Source organism: Tupaia chinensis, unplaced genomic scaffold (assembly GCF_000334495.1).
Source record: "Tupaia chinensis unplaced genomic scaffold, TupChi_1.0 Scaffold000012_1, whole genome shotgun sequence".
Lineage (NCBI taxonomy): Eukaryota > Metazoa > Chordata > Mammalia > Scandentia > Tupaiidae > Tupaia > Tupaia belangeri.
Window position 1 is genome coordinate 3,439,489 of NW_006159442.1, and position 23,244 is coordinate 3,462,732.

The 23,244-nt window shown below is 43.4% G+C and overlaps 2 protein-coding genes and 1 long non-coding RNA gene across 3 annotated transcripts in view; 1 reads left to right on the plus strand and 2 right to left on the minus strand.

Annotated features, from left to right (window-relative positions):
• Positions 1-2,795, minus strand: part of CPLX4 (complexin 4) — a 32,539-nt gene extending 29,744 nt beyond the window's left edge. Inside the window, exon 1 of the mRNA XM_006139939.1 lies at positions 2,629-2,795. Coding sequence (XP_006140001.1) covers positions 2,629-2,795 — 167 coding nt within the window. The remainder of the gene's footprint in view (positions 1-2,628) is intronic.
• An 8,060-nt stretch (positions 2,796-10,855) lies between these two features.
• LOC106734193 (uncharacterized) lies at positions 10,856-15,880 on the plus strand. The gene is made up of 2 exons (XR_001369917.1): positions 10,856-10,949; positions 14,901-15,880. It is a non-coding gene; the product is annotated as an uncharacterized LOC106734193 (long non-coding RNA).
• A 796-nt stretch (positions 15,881-16,676) lies between these two features.
• Positions 16,677-23,244, minus strand: part of LMAN1 (lectin, mannose binding 1) — a 31,102-nt gene continuing 24,534 nt past the window's right edge. Inside the window, exons 11-13 of the mRNA XM_006139940.3 lie at positions 21,268-21,421; positions 19,510-19,631; positions 16,677-18,460 (exon numbers count right to left, since the gene is read on the minus strand). Coding sequence (XP_006140002.1) covers positions 18,424-18,460; positions 19,510-19,631; positions 21,268-21,421 — 313 coding nt within the window. The 3' untranslated portion in view covers positions 16,677-18,423. The remainder of the gene's footprint in view (positions 18,461-19,509; positions 19,632-21,267; positions 21,422-23,244) is intronic.

Here is a 23,244-nt window from a genome sequence, read left to right on the forward strand (position 1 = left end):
TTCCCTACTTTGCTACCTTTGTTGAAAAATCAAATAACTATCAATACATGTGATTTCGGTCGCTCTACTTTCCTATCCTAATGCCTTACAGACTCAGATACCAGTCCTCCTGAGCCAATCCACAGATCATTCTGAATAGCTGGCCGCTCTGTTTATGGTCACATGTAGCGTATACATTCCTGCGGAAGAATCCCATCTCCCATTTCAGTACATTCCTCACAGTGCCAGGCACACAGTGGGGGTCCAAAGCATTACTGAATAAAGCCAAGTTCAGAGTCAAGTTACAAATGGTATTGTTGAAATTGTTGAACCTTAACTGAGGTAAAGGGGCATTTAATAAAGAGAAAACCGAAAAGATACATACCATATTTTTAAAAATGATCTTCACAAATATTCTGTTTAGGTATTGATCTCTTTCAGTACTAATGTTACCAACAGTGTGGTAAAAAGTGAACACAGAAGAAAAACAAACATGAATGTGCACTGTTAAGTAGTTTCTTGTTTATAATTGGTAGAGTCAATGCCACCTTTTTTCTAAAATGATGAGGACAGTTTTGGGGGGGTTACTTGCAGTGTTCATTTAATTATTACATGTATTACACGGTCTGTAGTCTCGTACATTTAACTCATGGGGAACCATTTTTGAGGCCTGCTACTTTATGCTATATTCTAGGCAATGAAGCTCTTGAAAACTCAAGCACAGGACGACAGTCAGCCCTTTTGCCATAAGGAGCCAGACTGCCCCATCGTCCTGTTACTGCGTTTAAACTGGGGGACTGCACAAATCTATACTATTCTATTGCTTACACACACAAAAACCAAGTAGTTGACGAATAACCCGATCTTCTGATGGATCCTACCACTTGGCCGTTCTGAGCTTTGATCTGTCCAGATAGGACATTAAGGAAAACTAGGACGTTAGTTAATCTAGCAGATGCCGTATCTGTGACCAGATTTACTGCTTGGATATATGAAACGATGTTTTGCCTCATCAGGAATTTATCTAAACTTCGATTTTATTTTTATTAGCTCACTTAAGCTGAGAATGTTTGGTGCTATTGTTTCATTTCTTCATTATATTATTTTTCTTTTACAACTTTGTTTTTCTTTTCCATGTCATAGGCAAAACAAGCCAATCTTCAAGGAATGCTTTTTCTTTTGCCCATATCTTATCTTAGCATGTAGTCGCATTAACTTTAGTTTTTAACTAAATTTAATTTACTGCAGAGCCAAGCATAATTCGAGGTAGTTTCTAATCAGTGATTTCTTTCAGGAAAAATATAGACAATGTTTTTTATTAAATAGAAGCTTTGTACCTCTCTACATCATTAATCTTTTCACCTATAATCATCTTAGCTGTAGGAATCAAGCAACTATTATGTAATTGATCATTAGTTAAATAGCCATGGAGATAAGAAATATTTTTCTTTTGATAACATTTCATCTCTAGACTGATGCTTTAATTCTTAATTGATTATTAAAAGGCTTAAAATAATTCTACCTTTAAACTTTAAAAAGTTACACATGGACCAGTTTTCAAATACATACAGTTCACAGCAATGAGTACCTGTTAATTTATCTGTCATCAATAGAGCACTTCACTGAATAAAAAGGACTGACTACTGTGTAAAGTGTTTATGATCTTCTGTGAAACCATAGTCTATCGTTAATTTGTAGCTATAAGTTATCCTTATAGTTACCACCTGTATTTTTGATACATGTGAAATTGCAACTCTAATTTATTTTGCCAATGCTTTCTGAACAAATCAATGTTTCTGCTGGAAAAAAAAACACATAAAAACTTTTGGTGATATTCACGTTTCATAATAGCCTACTAAAACGTGGCTAATATTTTATATTTTGTTTTTTATTCCACTTTACATCCCCAGGAGAATGCCCTTAGGTTTTGGAAGTACACAGCAGAAGGATTTAGTGGCAAACTATCCTAATAGCTGTAATTCCATGTAAAAATTACCTACCGTTCTTCTGTTTAATCTTAAGCCAATATGGCATAATGTTAACGGCGGACTTTATGCCATAAATGAATTCAGGGATTCGCCGCCCTATTCTCCTTTTCGGTGTGGTAGAATTTGCACCATAAACCATCTACAGACCTAGTCATAGTCGTGGATAAGCCCAGTCTTATGCTGTAATGATCATATTGGGCTTTCTGGGCTTTTTTTCTGGCACACGTAAGATCAAGGAAGTTGTCCTATATATTCTTTAAGGCCCTCTCCTAGGTTTGAGGTCTGAATTCTTACCATTTGAAAACTTTCTACTTGCTAAGAGGGTAGAAATTTCAGAAAGACCATGAAGACAGTTAGACTTCATCTGACAATCACATTCAAGTCAGTTAAGATGTGCCCAGACCAAAAAGGGTTAAGCAGCTTTAAGAACGACATATAGACTCTTTCATTATTTTTCATTTCCACTCACAGAGCTAGGACACAGCAGCTGCCGGAGCTAGGGATCCATCTGCTTCCGTAAAACCACCTTTTCTGGGGGTAGAGGTACACAGGACAAGAGAAGGCATCTTAAAGCGAAGAGGGGTACATGGGGGGCTGAAGAGGGTATGGCCGGAGTGAATCCCTTTCGTTTGTAAAGGGAAATGAAAGTGCGTGTACTCACTTCTCCTCAATCACTTGCTTTTGATACTCCTCATACTCCTCTCTAGTCATCCCTTGGGCTGCTGCAGGGTCGGATGTGCCTCCTTCGTCACTTTTTTCTTCAGACCCACCACCAAATCCTAAATTCTTTACCTGGTTACTTATCATACTTTTCATTAAAAAAGCCATCGTCTCTGCCCCCAGAAAAATAAAACCGAAACTCAAGCAAAATCTGGAAAAGGTCAACAAACAATTCCAAGACAAAAAAAACCCCTCCAAATATTCTCCACGCCGGCAACACATTTAAGAGCAAAGGACTTTGCAGGGCCTCATCCGTTCAAGGGCGTAATGCTTGAGAAGGGTGCTTGTCGGCCGTAAGCTGGATTAGAGTGGTGGACTCCTTAGTACACAGAGGCAGATGGTTCAGATTACTAAAGCATGCAATCAGATGCAACCGATTTCCTTCTGAATTAATACACTCAGCTAATTTCCCCGGGAAAAATCCGCTCCTCCCTCCCCCCCACATTATCTACCCCTTTCTCCCTACCCATTTCTAAATTTTTAATTATAAACGCAGCAGGGCTTCATCAGGAGCCCTTCTTCAATTACATTAATCAGAGCTGACTGATTATATAGCTGTGGTGGAATTTCCAAATTCCAGCCCTTGAGCACAACATCCTGTTGAAAACTGAGTCCAAAGAGACTCAAAACCCAGAAATGCTTCATTAAGCAAAAATAATCCTTTTGATCCATCATTTTATCTCATTGGACTCTAAGTACTTATGCAAGGATTTGCTCGGCTTCCATACTGCTTCAGTCCTTGCGGAGCCCCACCCGTAAACACACAGCCCGGGCAGCCAGGCCTCCTCAGTTGACTTCTCATAGGTGATGTGAATCTTCTCCGGCAGGAGAATCTTACTCCTCTGCATGGAAGCAATGCGTTTGACCTTCCCAACACTCTGACTCAGAGGTCAAAACAATGCGGGTCCCACCAGCAACATTTAACAGGTCACTTTTTTTCTCTGACACCAAGTCCACTTCCTGGATGGCCTATTGAAGCTGTCCGCTGTACACGGATGAAACTATGTTGTATAGCACGGCAGATTCTCTACAGCAGTTTGCTCTGGGTCAAGGGAGGGATCGAGTATGGCTAAGACTTTAATCTACGTTAGTATCTTTCTAATTAAAGCATCCCAAGAGGGGGTGGGGCAGGGGGAAGAGACCCAACCTCTTTGCAGCCTGTGCTTATTATTTTGCCCATAGGCATGCGCCTTCTCAGAAAATCGATGATTATCCCTCAGATTGCATAGAATTACATAATCTGGATTTTTACCTAAAATGCAAGCTTTAGCTATTTTAAGGTCTGCTTTCCTTTTTACTAATCTATTTTAAAATGTTGCTAAAATGGTCTAAATCTGAAAGACTAACGTAGATCATTCAGGATGAAATGTAAACATCACTCAGAGCTCTCTGATAGAAAGGTACATTCATACTTAGCTCTGGCCCAGCCTCTGTGGTGCAGCTGGTAGTGTACCAAAGCTAGAAGCCATGTGCTAATCATGGTTCACATCCGCAGCCCGACTGGCCTGCAAACATGCAATGCATGCCTAGGGGCCTGGCGGGCTGGAGAACGAGAGGAGGCTGATAGCGGTGTGACCACGCCCTGGGTAGGGTGCCTCCCTACCTCTCTCTCTCATGCCCATGCACACACTCTATCATGGATAAGGTGCTTAAAAATTAAGAAGAAAACTTAGCTTTATTTTATTTTTAGAGAGTTTTTTTTTTTTGCTATAGAATGGGTGCACTTGCTGGAGAGACAGAGACAGAGAGACAGAAAGTGAGAAATCACCCCCCCCCCCAGGGGGCATGGCCATGCCACAATCCCTTCTCTTTTATTATCCTCTCAGGATTTTAGGCATGCAAGCACATGTGCCCAGTGTGAGCTTTAAGCCACTGGGTCTGGGACTCGAACCATGGTTGAATATGTGGGGGCCCAGTGATGTAACCATTATGCTATCTGCTGATCCCAACTTAGCTTCACGTTAATGCTAAGTGGGTTCCTTGAAACTTAATACCCTTATCTTTAAATTACCACTAATAATAAGCTATATCTCATCACGATTTTAGGGTGTTGCTAATGTATTAGGCCCTTGGGAAAGTCATGATACATTTTCCTATGTTTTTCTAAGCAAAAAAAGCACTATGACTTTCTAGGCGGCCCAATAGTCTCACAGAACTTTCAGACCACAAAGCAAAAGCCATACTTTTGTATTTCTGTCAGTTATTTATTTATTTTCTGTTTTCTAGTTCAGTACACAAAAATTCTCCTAAAGAAAACACCGGACAGGGGCTTCATGCCATCCCCATCACCCCGCAGCTCAGCAGTGCATAGGGGACCCTAGCCCACATGGCTGACTGCAGTTCGAATGAGAGCTTGAAGGATATGCAGGCTGCATACATGAGCCCGTGCCCCAAATCCTGACCGGATGGAGACAAGGGGGAAAAGGGGTTGCGGCACGGCCATGTCCTATTGTGGCGTGCTTTTATCATCTCTTGTCTGGAGAACACACAGACACTCTGGTAATAAAACCACCACCACCACCAAAACAAAACAGGAAGCAAGCCTGTTCCCTTCCCCCAAACCCCACACTTCCCAAGTGAAAGGGCAACGAAGAAGTGTACAATAACCTAGTCAGAAAGTGAAATCCCTGTTACACCTACAGCTGGCTTTGATTCGACGGGTCTGAGTTAGAGAGTGAATATCATCTGAAAATGAACAACGACAAAATAATAAAAACCCAAATAATAGACATAATTCATTTTATTGTAAGTATTTAAATCGTTATTTAAGTTTATTGTGAAATCTGTTATAAAACTTCCATTTTATCAGGAATTAGAAAATAGTAGGTGTATGCACTCTACGGCAGAAACTGAAAGATTGGAAGGCGCAGAAGCAGGAGAAGGAGCTATGGATACCAGAGGCAGTATGGGAGGAGGGCAGGAAATGTGAGGGTGTGGGGAAGAAGGGAGTCGGGAAAAAAGTTAACCGAACAAAAATATAGAAAATATATCTGTTGATGACGAGAGAGAGAGAGAGAGAGAGAGAGAGAGAAAGAGAACAGTAGGAAGAGGGAGGATGCCACTTCTAAACTCCAAAGCCAGTTTGTAAAGTCTCTCCCTATCCAGACCTTTCTCTGTGTCTGTGGGAGGAGGAGAAGAGGGGCGTCAGGTGTTACAGAGACCATTAGGTGGCAGCCACACCGGCAGGGCAACCAAACACACTTCCAGTACTGCTTTGCAATGTCATGAAGTCAAATCTCTCATGGTGTTTCCTCAACAGATAATTCCATCGAGAATGAGAATCATGTCTTTAAAGCATTTCCTTTCCTCAACGTCCTACAATGGCCTTTCCACTTGGACATCCCGGAACTGTTTCCTACTGTGTAGACTCTTGTAGAGTGTCTGTAGCACATGCTTTTCTTCCAGAAAGGGGAATGTCCCAGGGTTCACGAAACGGGACCACTAGCTGTGTCTTAGTTCTTTCCACATCAAAGCCATAGCGATTGCCGCTGCCTAGTTGCCATGACAAGACTATTTGTTATACATTTAATAAATCATGTCTCATCCTCATTTAATGGCTCACCTTTCTAAACACAGATTGGTTGGGATCTACTCAGCTTGAAAATTTTAATGGCATTTGATGTGACCTAAAGAATTTACTAGACAAGCAATAATCCCATTAGTGGGATTGGATTTTTTTTAAAAAAGATACCACATTCAAGCAGCCCAAAGCCACTTAGCCCTTCACCTGGGCCTTTTCTTTTCACACGAACCGCTTCATTTTGTTCCTGTCATTGAGGTTGGTTATTGGTATGATGGCTGTTTGATCTTCTGGGAAGTCAGGGCCATTGGGTTAGCGTGTCTCGGCTGTGAGGATGGTGTTCGGGGGCAGCCCTACATCTAAACCTCGGGGCTCATGACGGTGAGCGGGTCTGGCAGGATAACGGTGTGTGAGTGTAGGGGTGGCTTAAGGAAGGGACCCCGTGGGAGGGACTTCCCATCTCCTGTCTAACTACTAGTAATGTTATTTATTTATTTATTACTTTTTTTTTTTGAGAGGTTTTTGCTACAGGGCGCGTGCGCTCGCCAGACAGAGAGAGACAGAGAGACAGAAAGCGAGAAATCGCCCCCCAGGGGGGATGGCCACGCCGCAATCCCTTCTCCTCCATTCTCCTCTCGGGATCTTGGGCACGCACGCACACACACCTGGCGTGAGTTTTAAGCCACCGGGTCTGGGACTCGAACCGCAGTGGACTACGTGGGAGTCCAGTGACATAGCCATTACGCTAACTGTTGGTCCCACTACTAGTAATGTAAAATGAGAAACAGGGTCTTAGAAAAGGAAAGGACATTGTGGAAACTAAGAGCAAATGAAATGCATGATTCTAATCATACCGCCTACCTGTTGGAGACATGCGAGCGGTTCCTGTCTGATGTCACAGCACATCATAGACACTTAGTACGTTCTTGTCAACTATATCAAAATGCCAGTGCGAATAGCATGGGGCCTTGCATTTCTGCAGAATTGGTTAACGTTTACCAGACACAAGATCAAAAGATCAAAGCTACACGTCGGCTGTGCACAGAGGTTTCTCGGTCTCACGATTCTCACTGGACTACGGGCCTCGGGACCATCTTGATGCCTGCTCTTCAGCACCGCCTGGGTCGACCTTGCCTGTGGTGAGACCACTTGTGACTGTACAGACGCCCAGCCTATCTTGAGAGAGGTTTTTGCTACAGGGCGCGTGCGCTCGCCAGACAGAGAGAGACAGAGAGACAGAAAGCGAGAAATCGCCCCCCAGGGGGGATGGCCACGCCGCAATCCCTTCTCCTCCATTCTCCTCTCGGGATCTTGGGCACGCACGCACACACACCTGGCGTGAGTTTTAAGCCACCGGGTCTGGGACTCGAACCGCAGTGGACTACGTGGGAGTCCAGTGACATAGCCATTACGCTAACTGTTGGTCCCACTACTAGTAATGTAAAATGAGAAACAGGGTCTTAGAAAAGGAAAGGACATTGTGGAAACTAAGAGCAAATGAAATGCATGATTCTAATCATACCGCCTACCTGTTGGAGACATGCGAGCGGTTCCTGTCTGATGTCACAGCACATCATAGACACTTAGTACGTTCTTGTCAACTATATCAAAATGCCAGTGCGAATAGCATGGGGCCTTGCATTTCTGCAGAATTGGTTAACGTTTACCAGACACAAGATCAAAAGATCAAAGCTACACGTCGGCTGTGCACAGAGGTTTCTCGGTCTCACGATTCTCACTGGACTACGGGCCTCGGGACCATCTTGATGCCTGCTCTTCAGCACCGCCTGGGTCGACCTTGCCTGTGGTGAGACCACTTGTGACTGTACAGACGCCCAGCCTATCTTGACCCTCTCCTCCTAGTGACCGTCTTCGGACCTGCATCTCAGGTTGGCCCTGCCATCTGCCAGCAGCGCTCAGCAACATCATGCCCGGCGTTATCTCAAAATCCCCAAAGTGTTTCTTGTGCCAACACTTTTTAAATTTTTTTTTGGAGAGATTTTTGCTATAGGGCATGAGCACTCGCCAGAAAGACAGAGAGAGGCAGAGAGACAGAAAGCGAGAAATCACCCCCCAGGGGGGATGGCCACGCTGCAATCCCTTCTCCTCCATTCTCCTCTCAGGATTTTGGGCACACATGCATACGTGCCCGGCATGAGTTTAAGCCACTGGGTCTGGGACTCGAACCACGGTCAACTACATGGGAGTCCAGCAACATAGCCATTACGCCAACTGCTGGTCCCTTGGGCCAACACTTTTGTGACTGGCCTACTTCTGCTCATGGGGCTTGCTTCTTGGTGAGGTAGCGTGCACCTGTATTCCATCGGGTAGCCTTCCTGTCAGAGCTTCCATGCTGGTGGCGAGTGGTAGGAGCGTCAGTGCTCGATCACCTCTGACAGGACGTGCAGACCTCCGTGATCTGGTTGTAAATCTCCGTGTTGCTTCAACACGGAGAAGGAAAGTAAGTTGAGAGCCAGCTTCCCTCGCAGCTTTCCATGGTGGCTGAGTGCTCTGAGCTAAGCCCTGTCCACACGTGGGCTTCAGGTCCGTCTGCCGAATTGCTACAGTGGGCTTGCAGCATGCCTTTCTGCTTGGTGTCCTACGGAGGCTCTTAGAACTCTATCAAAGCAGACATTCTAAGTTCGTCTTACCCTCAAAGCTTCAGTTCTCGGAGGCTTGAGAAACCCTGAATGCGGTGTCTTTTTTCTTGTTTTAAAAAATTCGCCAGAGGACATAGGTGGTGGCTGGAGAGACAGAGAGAGAGAGAGAGAGAGAGCGAGAGAGTGAGCGAGCATGGGAAAAGAAGCCATGCTGCACACACACAGTGCCCAGTATGTTTTTCAAGCTGCCGGGTTTGAGACTCAAGCTGCACGGTCAGCCATGTGGGTTCCGGTGACTCTAACCACCTGGCCACAGGTTGGCCTTGCGAATGTGGGGTCTCTCACCCAGGTTCACCTGCTAAAGGACTATGACCTCAATGCAATGATTTCAGCGTTAATTGTTCTCATGAGAGTGCTGACGTGGGGGCCCACACAGTATCCCGTTAATTTTTTAACAGAAAGTAACACGCAGGTGGGTGAGAATCTCCACTGGGCCACACCGTGATGGTTAATTTTACGTGACGACTTGACTGGGCCAAGACATGCCTAGGTTTCCGGTGAAACGTTCTTAGTGTATCTGAGAGGGTGTTTATGGACTAGATTTCGATTCAAAGTGGTGACTAAGCCAGGCTGGCAGCCCTGCCCAGCATGGGTGGCATCATCCCGCCTGTGGGGGCCTGAACGGAGCAGGAAGCCGCGTCCCCTCTGCCTGGCTGCTCGAGCTGGGACGGTGTCTTCCCTGGCCTTGGCACTCCTGGTTCTCAGGACCTCAGGCTGGACTGAATCTAAACCACCAGCTCCCTGGCTCTCAGGCCTTCACCACAGGCCTTGGGGCCCCAGCTCTGCAGGTGGGAGATGGCGGGACAGACCTGAGATGGCTTGATCTGGGAGTGCCTAGCCTCCGTGACACCTTACGACGTGCGTGTAATCGGGTCTGTGACTCCAGAGAGCCCCAACACGGCACTCCATGGGCTGGCTCCTGGCAACCACCATTCCCTCTGTGGGCAACAGCAGCAGTGAGGGCGCTGATTTAGATGACAGCAGGGGCCGTGGTGTCACACACTAGGGCCTGCTGTGTTGGCAGAACGTGACAGAAGTGGTGCCACTGCTGGGCTGATAGGGCAGAAGGAGCAGGGATGGCCAACACGGGGGCCAACACGGGAGCCAACACGGTGGGAAGCAGCAGTCCTCGGGAATGCAAGGGGTCCAGAGGAAAAGAAGCTGGGAGATGCAAGGCCTCGTGTCGCTGACCAGTCAGTTAGCGGTCTGAACTGACTTGTGAAAGACACTTAATGGGATTCCCTGCCCTGCTTTGGCCTGCTCCCTCCCCTCCCTTTTAAAGAGATATTTGCCGTAGGGCATGTGCGCTTGTTGGAGAGACAGAGGGAGTGAGAAGGAAAGTGAGAAATCCCCCTCTGGGGGGATGGTCATGCTGCAATCCCTTCTCTTTCATTCTCCACCTGGGATGTGGGGCATGCACACACTCTCATCTGGTGTGTTTCAAGCCACCAGGTCCGACACTCGAACCGCAGTCGGCCATGTGGGAGTCTAGCGACGTAACCACTATGCCATTTGCTGGGCCCAGCACCCCTCCCTGCCAACACCACATGAGTGTGGAGGGAAAGGGCTGAGGTCTGCGGCAGTGTGCCAGTTCACACTGCTCCTGATTTTCAGACCCACAAAATAATAATAGCTAACGCCTCTGGGCTCAAAGCAGCCCGTCCCTAGTGCTACTTAGATTTATCTCATATTATCACCCCATTTTACAGATAAGACATGGAGGTATTGAGGCCCCGATGTGGCCATCCCCACTGGGGGGGGGGGTGAATTTTCACTTCCATTCTGCCTCTCTGGCGAGTGCACGTGCCCTATGGAAAAAACTTAAAAAAAAATCTACATTTCTGTTGTCGCTGTCTGGCCTTCCTCGGGTCACCATTTTCCACCTGGAGCACGGCAGGTGATCTCAAGTCCCTTCCTCCAGTACCTTTCTCTATGACGCAATCAGAGACACAGAGCCCAGAGTGCAAATATCTCCCCACGTTGCTAAGCACCTTCATGGCCGCCCACTGCCCTTGGATGGGGTTCAAGCTCCTTAAAACAGCCTACAGCGCCCTGGAGTCTATCTCTGGGTAACCTATCTGAGTGAGTATCATTTTACTCTCTATTTTCTAGCCTAACAGAAATGCTTTTAGCTGTCACATAAACTGAACAGGGTCTCAACTCCATGTTTTTGTTTCTGCTGAGACAATAATTAGACCTCACATACAGGTAGATAGGGAAAGGGCCCTAAAATGAAGATACTATGTCTCTCTTTTTAACAAAGTCTGTTTTTCCTCTATGGTCTGGTTAATGCACAATATACATCTCTTTTACATGTCTCTAAAGAATTTGACTCCTTGCTAATAAAGCGGGAGACAGGGCTATTGAGCACACAGACAGGGTAAAGATCCAAGATGGAGTCAGTGGCTAACTTTTCACCGGGAAAAGCTGGCTGCATTGAGACTCAAAGCAACTGTCGCTAAGGGCAATAGTTTCTATTTAGTTAACTGTATTCTAACAAGTACAGGAAGCTATGGTCTGCTGACCCCACAAAGAGGGATTTAAACCACTCAGATACCATGTAACTATTTTCTAAAGTCCACTTCCTTATCAGAAAGCAGAAAGCTAGATTAAAAACCCCTTGGTTTTTCATGGGACTGCTAGACTAAAAATCCCTTGCCTTCAGCACCCCCTTCGGGGACCCTATTTGGGCCCCCTTTCATTGCATTGGAAGCCTTTGCTCCTTCTCTAATAAACTCTGCTTTACTCTCTTATGTCCACATCTTTAATTCTTCTTGAGCACAGAACAAGAACCAACATGGGTGTTGGGTTTGATCAGTGCACATGCCCTATGGAAAAATAAGTACACCACACACACACGCACCCTTTTTTTCTATGAGTAATCAATACATACACCTACTTTAGGATATGGTTCAGATAACATCTTCTGTGGGAAGCTCCACCAATCCCCACCCACCACCCAGACCCCTTTAAACTCAGGATTCTTCAAATACAAATATCTGAATCAGTTCTGGAAAATACTCAACTGCTACATTTTTTAACACTTCCTTATCTGATTCTTTTACAGATCTATGTCGTACCTTTTTGTTGATTATCAATTTACTGCATTTTCCACCACTTTAATGTCTGTGCTGCATGCTTAGCAATTTTTTTTCCCAGCTCGATGGTGTAATTCAGTAATTTTTTTTCCCAGCTATGTTCAACCTGGTATCCAAATTTAAATGGGGACTCTTCAAAAAGTTCATGGAAATGCTTATGAACAAACTATGCATAGGTTTCAACTTTTTTTTTTTTTTACATTTTTAATTTTCTTCTGAGAGAGACAGAGACATTCCCAACAGAGTCCTCACACCATGATGTACCCCAAGTCTCAGTTGGCCTAGACCTGGCCACATGCCTGTACCCCAGTGTGCTCAGGGGAATCCCAGGATGCAAACCCAGGACCTTCCCCATGCCAGTCTGGTTGCATTACTGCTGGACCACTACCCGACCCTCAAATGATTCTGTGTCAAAATAAACTCATACTTTAATTCCATTTTTTCTACATTTTTTGAGGTACCCTTTAAGTTGCTTGGGTGGTCCTCTGGAATCCCAATTGTTCTGTTTCTCACTGTTCCACTCCTTTGTTATGATGTCTAGGTTTTATCAACTCTTCACTCTAAAGTTATTTTTAGTGAATGTATCTGTTGTCCTTTTTTGACTGTCCTATTATCTCAGATTCTTAGAGGTGCCAAGTTTCCTACTTGTGTTTACTGTCATTTTCCAAGTTTTTCTTGTTCAGTTTGTAATTTTTAGAACTCATTTAAGATGGACCCTTCTGTGGTTTATCTAAAGTACTTTTCTTGTAAAATTATTGCTAAAAAGTGGTCATTACTTACTTTTGTCTGGATTTTGTTAGGCACAGTTAGCATACCAGGAACAAGAGCTAACAAGGGCCTAGAGAAATGCTTACTTTGTAACATTCTACAGACTCCAATAAAATGGGAAAAACAAAGATTAAAAAGTAGCAAGCTGTATACCTTAGGGGCACATATTTTGACTAAAGGTCTAACAATAAAAGAAAAAAACGATAAAAGGGGACCCCAGTGAAGGAGACAGGGCCTGCTTGCCTCCCCCTGGTACTGGCTGATTCTGTCTATGGAACCAGTCTTTTCTCTCAATAAATCTTATTCTTGTCTTGTTTCCTTGTCCTCCAATTCTTCGCTGTGGCAGGGAAGCAAGAATCACAGATTTCTTAACCTTACAGTTTTACCAGATCAGAAACAATTTATGTAACTATTTCCAGCTTGGAGCAGGTCTCGCTCACAGATGAAGCACTGTGGCTTCATTTCTTGCAGGAAACTTCATCCTGCTGCCCAGAATCCCAGGAAAGAAGCTTCCTTATGTCTCTTCTGAGTCGTTGAGGTGTGCCTAGGAGGACCTTTCAGCCTGTTTCCATCAAAGGAGCAGTTCTTCCAGGGTCCTAACTTTATCCAAGAGTCTCAGGCCCAAAGCCATGTCCTTGGTGGTCCATCTGAACACAGTAAGGTTCAACAATGGTGTCTAGGGCCTTGGTAGTCCTTTCCACCAGCCCTGGCCCTGGGCAGGCTCCCTGAGTAGGGTTTAGTTTCTTCCAAACCTATCGGTCTTTTAAGTCTATTATACGTGGCATTTCTGTGCCTACTATTTATTAATTTATTTTTTAGAATTATTTTATTTTTAAACATTTATTTATTTATTTAAATTTGACCAGAAGGGACAGAGAGAGAGACAGACAGACAGACAGAGAGACAGAAAGAATGAGCAAAAGTGAGAAAGCAAGCCACCAGGTTCAGGACTTGAACCATGGTCGACCACGTGGAAGTCCAGTGCCCATAACCACCACACCACCTGCTAGCCCATGTGTTTATTTCTCAAAACCTCTTTATAGTCTTTTTAAAAATATATATATTTGTTACAGGGCGTGTGTGCTTGCTAGAGAGACAGAAAGTGCGAGATCACCCCCAGGGGAGATGGCCACGGCGCAATCCCTTCTCCTACAGTCTCCTCTTGGGATCTTGGGCACGCGTACACATGAACCTGGCTGAGTTTAGGGCCACCAGGTCCAGGACTCAAACCACGGTCGACTATGTGAGAGTCCAGTGATGTAACCATTACGCTATCTATGGGTCCCTATGTTCTTTCATAGTACTAACGACCATGTGATGTAATATTATGAGGAAACTGAGGGTCACCTATTTAAGTGGCAGAACCAAGACTGAAACCCAGATCTGTCTGACCCCAGAGCCCTAGCTTTCCTTCTATACCAATATTAATTCTCAAATTAGGATTGGTTAAATGATACTTAAACTAAATGATACTTGTCCAATAGGATGCCCATGCTGTGACCACTCGGCTTTCCGCCAGCATCGGGTCATGGCCAGCGCATGCTCAGAGCACGCAGAGTCTCCGCATAGCACCATATTCCATTGCTGTGCCTCTTTCTGCCCCTAGGAGTGAAGACTTTAAAAATCACTACTAATTATGGGGTCTAGCAGGTGGCGTGGTGGCTAAGGCGCTGGACGCTCCCACATGGCCAACCATGGTTCGAGTCCCTCTTTCTCTCTGTGTCTCTCTCTAGTCAAATTAAAAAAAGAATGAATAAATAAATAAAATTAAATAAAAATTAAATAAAAAACATAGCAATGATAAAGCTTTAAAAAAATCACTACTAATTAATAATGACTAAGACTTCCAGTTTAACAACACTTTGCCAGCATTTGGTTCTTACAGGTGAAAATATCAAATATGTAGTTTTTTTTTCCAAGCTAATTTTTATTTAACTTTATTTATTATTATTTTTGAACTTGACCAGAGAGAGAGAAAATGTGAGAAAGCAAGCAGCCAGGTCCAGGACTCGGACAGAGGTCAGCCATGTGGGAGTCCAGCATCTCTAACCACCACGTCACCTGTGGCCCCCACATACATAGTTTTAACTGACTTGTATCTTTCATTACCAACGAAAGTGAGAGTTCTTCATGATCACATCCATGTCTCCTCATTCTGTGTCCGCAGGAGGCAGGCCACCTAGGGCAGCGTGACAGCATGTGGCACTGTGCTGCCACCAGCACTGCCGCACACCAGGGCCCGTGTGGGGACAGGCAAGACAGCTACCAGCACCAGTACCGACGAAGGAAGAAGCACGTTTACTAAAATAGGTCTTTATTCTGAATAAGATCAATGTCATTTCCTGAATTCCAGCTAGCATCAAATATCAGAAAAAAAAACTTGACAAAATGTTTTCCAATCAAAATTAACAGTGGATAGAAAAATTCTTTTAAAACTTTTAAGTTATAACACAAAAGAAATACCTAAACAGGCAACATACAGTTCAAAAAGTTGCAAATGTTGATTTTACGTTAGATCTCATAAATAAAAATATCCCCAATATAGTAATTTTCTTTTTCACTGCTTCCTTTTATAAGCACATAGACAGGGAAATCACATCTTAATATTCACAACTGTTATTTATATTCTTTACAAAGATCATATCTCTGCAATGCAACTGGGCAATTCCTTATTCAAGTTACTTTTGTTTTCCAAGTTATCAAAAAGTACAACTGTCTGAGATAAAATGTGACCACAATCACAACCAGGGAAGTGGAAGGCATTAGCAGGTAGGCGTCAAAATGGGAGTTTTCATTGTTCCGCCGTGATCTGAGGATGATCTTTAAATTAAAAAGCCATTACCTAAGTACCAAGACCTACAGGTAACAATCTGGATTTAGATTTAGTCTGTAGCTACTAATGAATCAAGAGTTTTAGTAAAAGGACCATTAGATTGTAAGTATAAAAGAATCAGTGCACATTTGCTAATGTCGTTGATAATAAAAATATGTAACGCTCTCAGTTCAGCTTTAGACCAACGAAACACCCATTTTCCCCTTCCACTCCGCATCTCCATGGGCCTCAAATATTCGAATGCTCAGCAACACCTCAAGGGCCTACTGAACAATGACAGCCTGAGGTGCCACCTGAGTTTTGATCAGATGGTTTGAAATGGAGCCCTAGACTCTATACTCTTAAATAAACCCTCCAGGACCCAGACTGCCCACGGACCATACTTTGAGAAATATTGGGATCTCTTTTAATACCTAACAAAACTTCACAATAAAGTTTCAAGCTATATAAGACATTCAATCAGAACACAAGTAGGTACATTAAGTAAGGGCATTATCCATTATTTAACTGTATTTTCTTCTTTAAAAATGGCATAATAAACACAATGACTTAGGTGAAAATTTAAAAATCAATTTTGTTTTAATCCAAGGCACCTGTAAAATACTTGCTGGTGTGAGAGAAGTGAACAAATTCAATTTTACAAAAGAGTACAGAAGTGAAAGAATCCTGGCAGTGATTGATTTTTCCCACAAAACGAACATTTTTGTTCAGCAATGCTACTTAACGTCAATGATCTTGAGGAACATGAACCTAACTATGATAAACGTCGAGTGTGAGAAGTGCTTTGAGTAATTTTCTAGCAAATTAGGTTACTAAGTGAAAAAGAAAGGATTCATGCCCATGCTCGCTCACAATGGCTGTCTCCACCGAGCTAGGGGTTATCTGAAGGACCCCCCTGAATGTGACCAGGAAGGGGTACAAAGCATAGACCTGGCGTTTCTCTACCATGCAGGCACATGTGACTACGGACGGGATTACACTGGATTTGGCAGCCTTTTATCTCAGGAGGATTGTTTCAATTTTGCACTCTACAACTTAAAACATGAATTTCAAAATGCTGAGCCAGTTGGTGACATGGTGGTTAAGATGGCTGGGTCCCACATAGCTGACTTGCAGTTCGAGTCCTGGCTTAAGAAGCATGCTAGGCAGGTGTGATGGCAAAATCCCCAAAGGAGGAAGAGATGGAGAAGGGACTGTGGCTTGGCCACCCCCCCACTGGGGTATGTGTCTCACCCTCCTTCTCTCTCTCTCTCTCTCTAGTGAGTGTACACACCCTCTAGCAAACTGAAAAAAAAAACAAAAACCTAACAAACAGAAAAAGAAAGGTTAACAGTACAAAGGGAAAACACTGGAGAAGCATTTCCCACGCTCAAGGGACTGAAGCAGAGCCAATCACCACCAGCACAGGCTCTCGGCGCGCTAGGATAATGCTCGCACAGAGAGTAGGGGAGACGCTGCACACGGCGCCAGTTAGGGATCGCCACAGCACAGGGTTCTTCACAGGGTCTGTACAGATTTTAGGGCTTCAGTCTAATCTGTAAATGACATTTGAGTGCAAACTTAGGAAGGTTTGAAAGAAATTAATAGTATTATTTCATAAATGGTATTTGCCATTCTACGGCAAATGAAAGACGACTTCAGCTAAAAGAGATAAAAGACTATTTTGAAGCCAGCAAAAATCAGTCTACATCAGTGGTGAAACAAACATAAATCTGCATCTTAAATGTCATTTACAGACTGCTTCAGTAATACCTAGAAATACAAAGACCATAAAAAGCCCTCCCAGTCTGACATTTCAGGGTTATGTTTACTAGAAGTGGTTCACAATATCTTTGCTTCTGGAGTTAAAAGGAAAAAAGTTAGAAATATTTACTTATTTTTTGAATTCTGCCTTCAAAACCCTTAAAACTGCGTCTACTACAGCCTTCCTAAGTGTGTGCAAACAGTCACAAACTCCGCGCTGCATGGAGCAATGTAGTGGTAGCTTTGATGAACTTAAAATATCCACGGAACGTATAATCTGAGCTGAATTTCCATGCTGTACAAAATGACAAAATTCCTTAAATTACACATATAATACAAAAATTATTTTCATAATACTAAACTGACATCACTGGAATGAAGACATTGGAAAACACAGGCCATCATGAAGTGACTACATTGCCAGGCAGGACAGCCATACGGACCATCAGCACGGGAATGTGTTCACCTACATGGTTTGTTAGGTAAGAAGCAGCTCTTCATTTTCCTCCAAAACTTCCTCTAAAAGTGAAATATGCCACTGACGAACAGGAACATTTCATGGTGTACATTTCAATGAACATTCTGAAGTCTATATACCCAGATCCTAAAGTTCTCAGACCAAATATTCTTTGCTTTCAAAGGGAACTATATTAAGATGAAAGGACCGCAGGACTGGGTCTTATTAGGAAATTTTGATCTCTAAAAAATACTTTGGTTATAAAATAAACCTTGTGGAGAACTCTTACTCCGGGAAGCTGCAGGGCAAGTGTGTTTGTATTAAATAAAGAAGCCTCCAATACTGGAGACTGGGCTAACACGCATATCCAGGGACTGTCCCCATTTTCCGATTCACCTTCTTATTTTCCAGTATTCTGCTCAGTGGCTGAATTCTACTGACCAGAAATCCACTGACATTTAAACAGATGTATGTACCATGAACAAATGTACATGTGGTTGTCTTTGAAGGTTTATTCTTATGGCAAATCAATGTTGAGACAGTTATTTTATACAAAATGTAATAATTTAGACGATGAAGCAATTTAAATACTTAAACCCCCTCAAAAAGACAACATTTTGTACGTACATATGAGATGTACACATATGAAAATGGTGGTCAAAAGAATTTTTTGGCAGCTGCTTCTTGCTGAGTCCTAAGGAAAAAAAAGAAAGAAAAATGGAAAGAAGTTCTTTACACTTAACTCTGGAAAGAAACAAGACTACTTTAAGTTAAAATATCGGTGCCTTGGGGTCAGCAGACAGTGTAGTCGTTAAGGAGCTGGACTCCCATGTGGCCAATTGCAGTCTCAGTCTCAGACCTGGCAGTCTGAAATCATGCAAGGTGTGTGTATGTACATGCCCAAAGTTCCACAAGGAGAATGGAGGAGAAGGGATTGTGGTGTGGCCACCCTCCCCTGGGGGAAGAGTTTTCTCTCTCTTTCACTTTCTCTCTCTCTCTCTGGCAAGCACACGTGTCCATGGACATTCCGATACGAACATATTTGCTCTGTATAAACTTAATTTTCACTACTGAAAGTTGTGGGCCAGCACATGGCCTAGTGGTTAAGGCAGCTGGATTCCACATGACTGACTGCAAGCACTGTTTTGAGTCCCAAACCCAGTGCCTTGAAAGACAAGCCAGGTGTGTGTGCATGCATGCCCAAATTCCTGTGTGACCATTTTCCACAGGGGTGCTTTCTAACTATATCCCTTCCTGCCCCCAGTGTCTCCCTGGGCTGAGAGTACTCGCCCTCTGGCAGGGAAAAAAAAAAAAAAGTTGTACTATGGGCATATATAACTTCCTTCTGAATTTCGGTATATTTTTCTTTTTTTTTGTTTTGGAGAGGTTTTTGCTATAGGGCGCATGCATTCTTCAGAAAGACAGAGAGAGACAGAGAGACAGAAAGCGAGAGAAATTGCCCCCCCACCCCCGGATGGGGAGAGAAAGAAAGCGAGAAATCACCCCCCGGGGGGGATGGCCATGCTGCAATCCCTTCTCCTCCATTCTCCTCTCGGGATCTTGGGCATGCACGCACACGTGCCCGGTGTGAGTTTAAGCTGCGGGGTCTGGGACTCAAACCACGGTCGACTATGTGGAAGCCCAGCGACATAGCCATTACGCTAACTGCTGGTCCCATGAATTTCAGTATTTCAAACTAAAGATAAACAGAAAAATGTTGCGTCAAATTTTATCAAGTCTTACCTATACATAATGTAACCGATGAATAACACCGTTTGTACCACCACAAATATAACAAAGTGGATTGTAGATAAACATGATGGAAATGGCGGTAGTTCTGGGCATCTTGGCTTTTCATTTGATGGCTGTAAGGCAAAGAACTTTCTATTACAATCAGTCAATTTAGTAGTTTGAAAAAAGAAATAAATAAAACTTCATAAAACTCAGGGTTTACTATAAGCAAGTATTTTCATTTATTCATCCTCCAAGTATCTTCTGTTCCTTAATTTTCACTGTTAACCTTTCTGAAAGGGTAGTTGATATTGGGAAGCTTCTACCTTCCTCACTCACTCACTCCATGTGGCTCCCATCTGTATTACAGTGATGACGACTTAGTGTCCTTGAAGGCCAGAGAGACTAGAGTCACCACAGATGATAAATCCCCCAGACACCTCCATCCACACCTTCTGTACTGGTGTAATTAGTAATGGTGCTCACTTTACTGTACAAAAATGTGCTGCTTCAGACAATGAATTACCTAGTCACTCTACCAGTGAACTACTTGCTAAATATAATTGCTTTTTCTCAGTTCTCATCTTCTCCAATCTTACAGCATTCAACATTACTGACAAGTGTTATGAAAAATGTTTCTTTTTCCACTTCCATGAGTATTCCTTCTATTTTAAGAGCATAATTAAATAACAGGGACAAAGATTTCATCAAGGTATCCAGACTGAATGGCTTCCAAGCAGAGTTGTTCTCAGTACCTTACGTCTCTGGAGCTACGTTCCTCGGCGCGCGCGCACACACACACACACACACACACACACACACACACAGTACCCAAGCAGTTGGGCAAAAGCCTCTAACTAAACTAATGGGGTAGATAATAATGCTTCGGATAAGAGGTAATTTCATTTTATCATTAATATATTCACTAAATATATTTCCTAAATATTACATATTTATTTTTCAGAAAAGCTTTTGAAAAGATAAAATCCTATATAAAATAAAAGGGATGAGACTACTGCTTCTTGGCAGAAAGACTAGGAATACCACTCAACCACATTTTAGAATATGGACCAACCATATTTCAAATACCCTTGCAGAAAACAGTTAGGAGAACCAGAAACAAAGCAAACAAAACCTGACTGAATGGAAAGGAAATAACAAGATAATAAATGATCAGATCAGAACCTTGGGAGAAAATAGGCCAAAGAAATATACTTAAAACAACCTATGGATCAGAGAAAATATTAAAATGGAAATCAGATAATATTATCTACTGGCTGGTTCTGCAGCATGGCCATTAAGGCCTGTGCATAGGGAGCAGGATTCCACATGGCCAACTAGTTGAATTCTGGCCCCAGCAAGCGAAAATACTCAGGGTGTATGTACACTCGTTTCCCAAATCCTGACAGGATACAGAAATGGAGGAGAGACTGTGGAGTGACCATGCCCACTGGGAGGTGGTTTTTTCCTTTCTCTCTTTTTCTGGCAAGCGCACATTCCTTCTGGACAATTAAAAATATATACATTTCTCTTAATAATAATATTAATACTACATGTAAACGGTCACAGGAGAAGTAGCTCCCATCCCATGCTTCTGCCCATGAAGGGTTAACTGCTACTACTGGGACTGCTCTTCCACCTTCACCGACTAGAAAACTAGGACCCACGGATGCCTGAGACCTGGCTCACATAAGCAAAGAATAAAGGAGAACCTGACTTCCTTTCCTAAAGAAGATTATGAGAATTCCACATAGAAGGAAACAGTATTACCGCATTTCGCTGCACCAAGTTATCTATGTCCCTCTTCACTAAGTGCAGGTGCTCTTTGATGTCAATGAAGTGCTGCGTGGTCTCATAGGCGCCTCCTGCGGAGCTGGGCTGCTGTATTCCACTGACCAGTCTGAGGGTTTCACTCATGGAATTCCTGAAACAGAAAATCCCTTTGTACAATGAAATCACCAAGATAATTTTTGGGGGTCAGATTTCAAATGGTTACACCTTGTCAAACTCAGTATATTAGAACATTTAAAACAGGTAAAGAAAATTCAGTATTTAGAAAAACAGAATTGTCTTTAAAATTGCAACTTAACATCATGCTTTCATCTTTTACAAAAGGTCATCTAAGAACAACCACACCAAGGCTACTAAGTAATTTATGTTAAAAACCAGCAGGTGGTGTGGAGGTTAAGGCACTGGACTCCCATGTGGCCAATTTTGGTTTGAGTCCTGGACCTGGTGGCTTGAAAATCACACCAGGTGCACGTGTGTGTGCCCAAATCCTGATGGATTATACATGACCATGCCCCTAAGGGAGATGTCTTATTTTCCCTGTCACCATCTCTCTCTTACCAGTGAGCATCTGCACCCTATGGTAAAAGCCTAGAAAATAAAAATAATTAATTCTGGACACTGAGGTGTGGGTGAGCTTCCCAGGCTGGCAGCCCTTTGCACATGCTGTCCCACACTGCTGCTGGGAGAGTTAAGTCCTATCTGTGAGAGCACTGGGGGTGCACAGCGGGAAGCGTGCCCCTGGGTTTTCTTGGACTCTGCCCTATGTACTTTAATTCTTTGCCGATTTTACTTACTCTAAATCCTTTTGTTGTAATAAACCATAACTGTAAGTACGGCAGTTCCTCTGAGTTCTGTGAGTACTTCTGATAATCACAGACACTAAGATGGATGTCTTGGGGAATACAAAGACAAACATAACTGTTGCTCCTTGAAGTTCTCTCAGATAGGCCCTATATACAGACCTAGCGCTTCAACCGGAAAGCAAGCAAAGAAGCATCTAGCTGTTCCAAATAAGAAGGAAGGAAAAACTAGTTTGGTGTATTGAGGGATGATGTCATAGTCTCCAATATAATACCTTTTTGAAAGGTAATTCTGACCTTACATATAACATTTTCCTTACATACTGACTTGAGCATATAAACTCCAGGCAAGAAGTGATTCCATTATTCAGATGTAAGGTGACGACTTGACTCTACCACTGAGTGTGTCTTTTGGATATGAGCCTGTAAACATGGTAGGAAGAGACTAAACGTATCTTTCTTTAATAACTGCAGAAAACGGGGGACCAGCAGTTAGCGTAATGGCTATGTCGCTGGACTTCCATGTAGTCTGCAGATCGAGTCCTGGACCTGGTGGCTTAAAACTCACGCCAAGCGTGTGTGCGTGCATGCCCAAGATCCCGGGAGGAGAATGGAGGAGAAGGGATTACGGTGTGGCCATCCCCACTGGGGGGTGATTTCTGGCTTTCTGTCTCTTTGTCTCTCTCTTTCTGGCAACTGCATATGCCCTATAGCAGAAACCTCTAAAAAAAAATAAAAAAATAATAACTGCAGAAAATGTAATAGGCCTACTTATCAATAAAGGAATAAATATGAATTTCCATTTACTCTAAAGTATCAAGTTATTTATAAAAAGCTCCACAAATGGCAGATAGTTTGTCACTAACGTTTATGTTATGAATCATCTTCAAGCCTGGGAATGAGAATAAAAAGGCTGGCTGACATGTTCTCGGCTGCTGATGGCTACTTACTGATGAGCACAGGCCCACTGCACTATCCTGTTTCTGTGTATGTCTGAGACGGTCTGAATACCGTCCCAGTTCTCTGGAACCAGCTGGGGGCTGATTACAGAACTTTGTCTAGCTTTCTGTCTCACTCTGTGCTCCCTTTCACCTCCTAGCCTTCTGCCAGCCCTGAACTCATCCCACAACTTCCAGCCTCCACCTTTTGTGACACT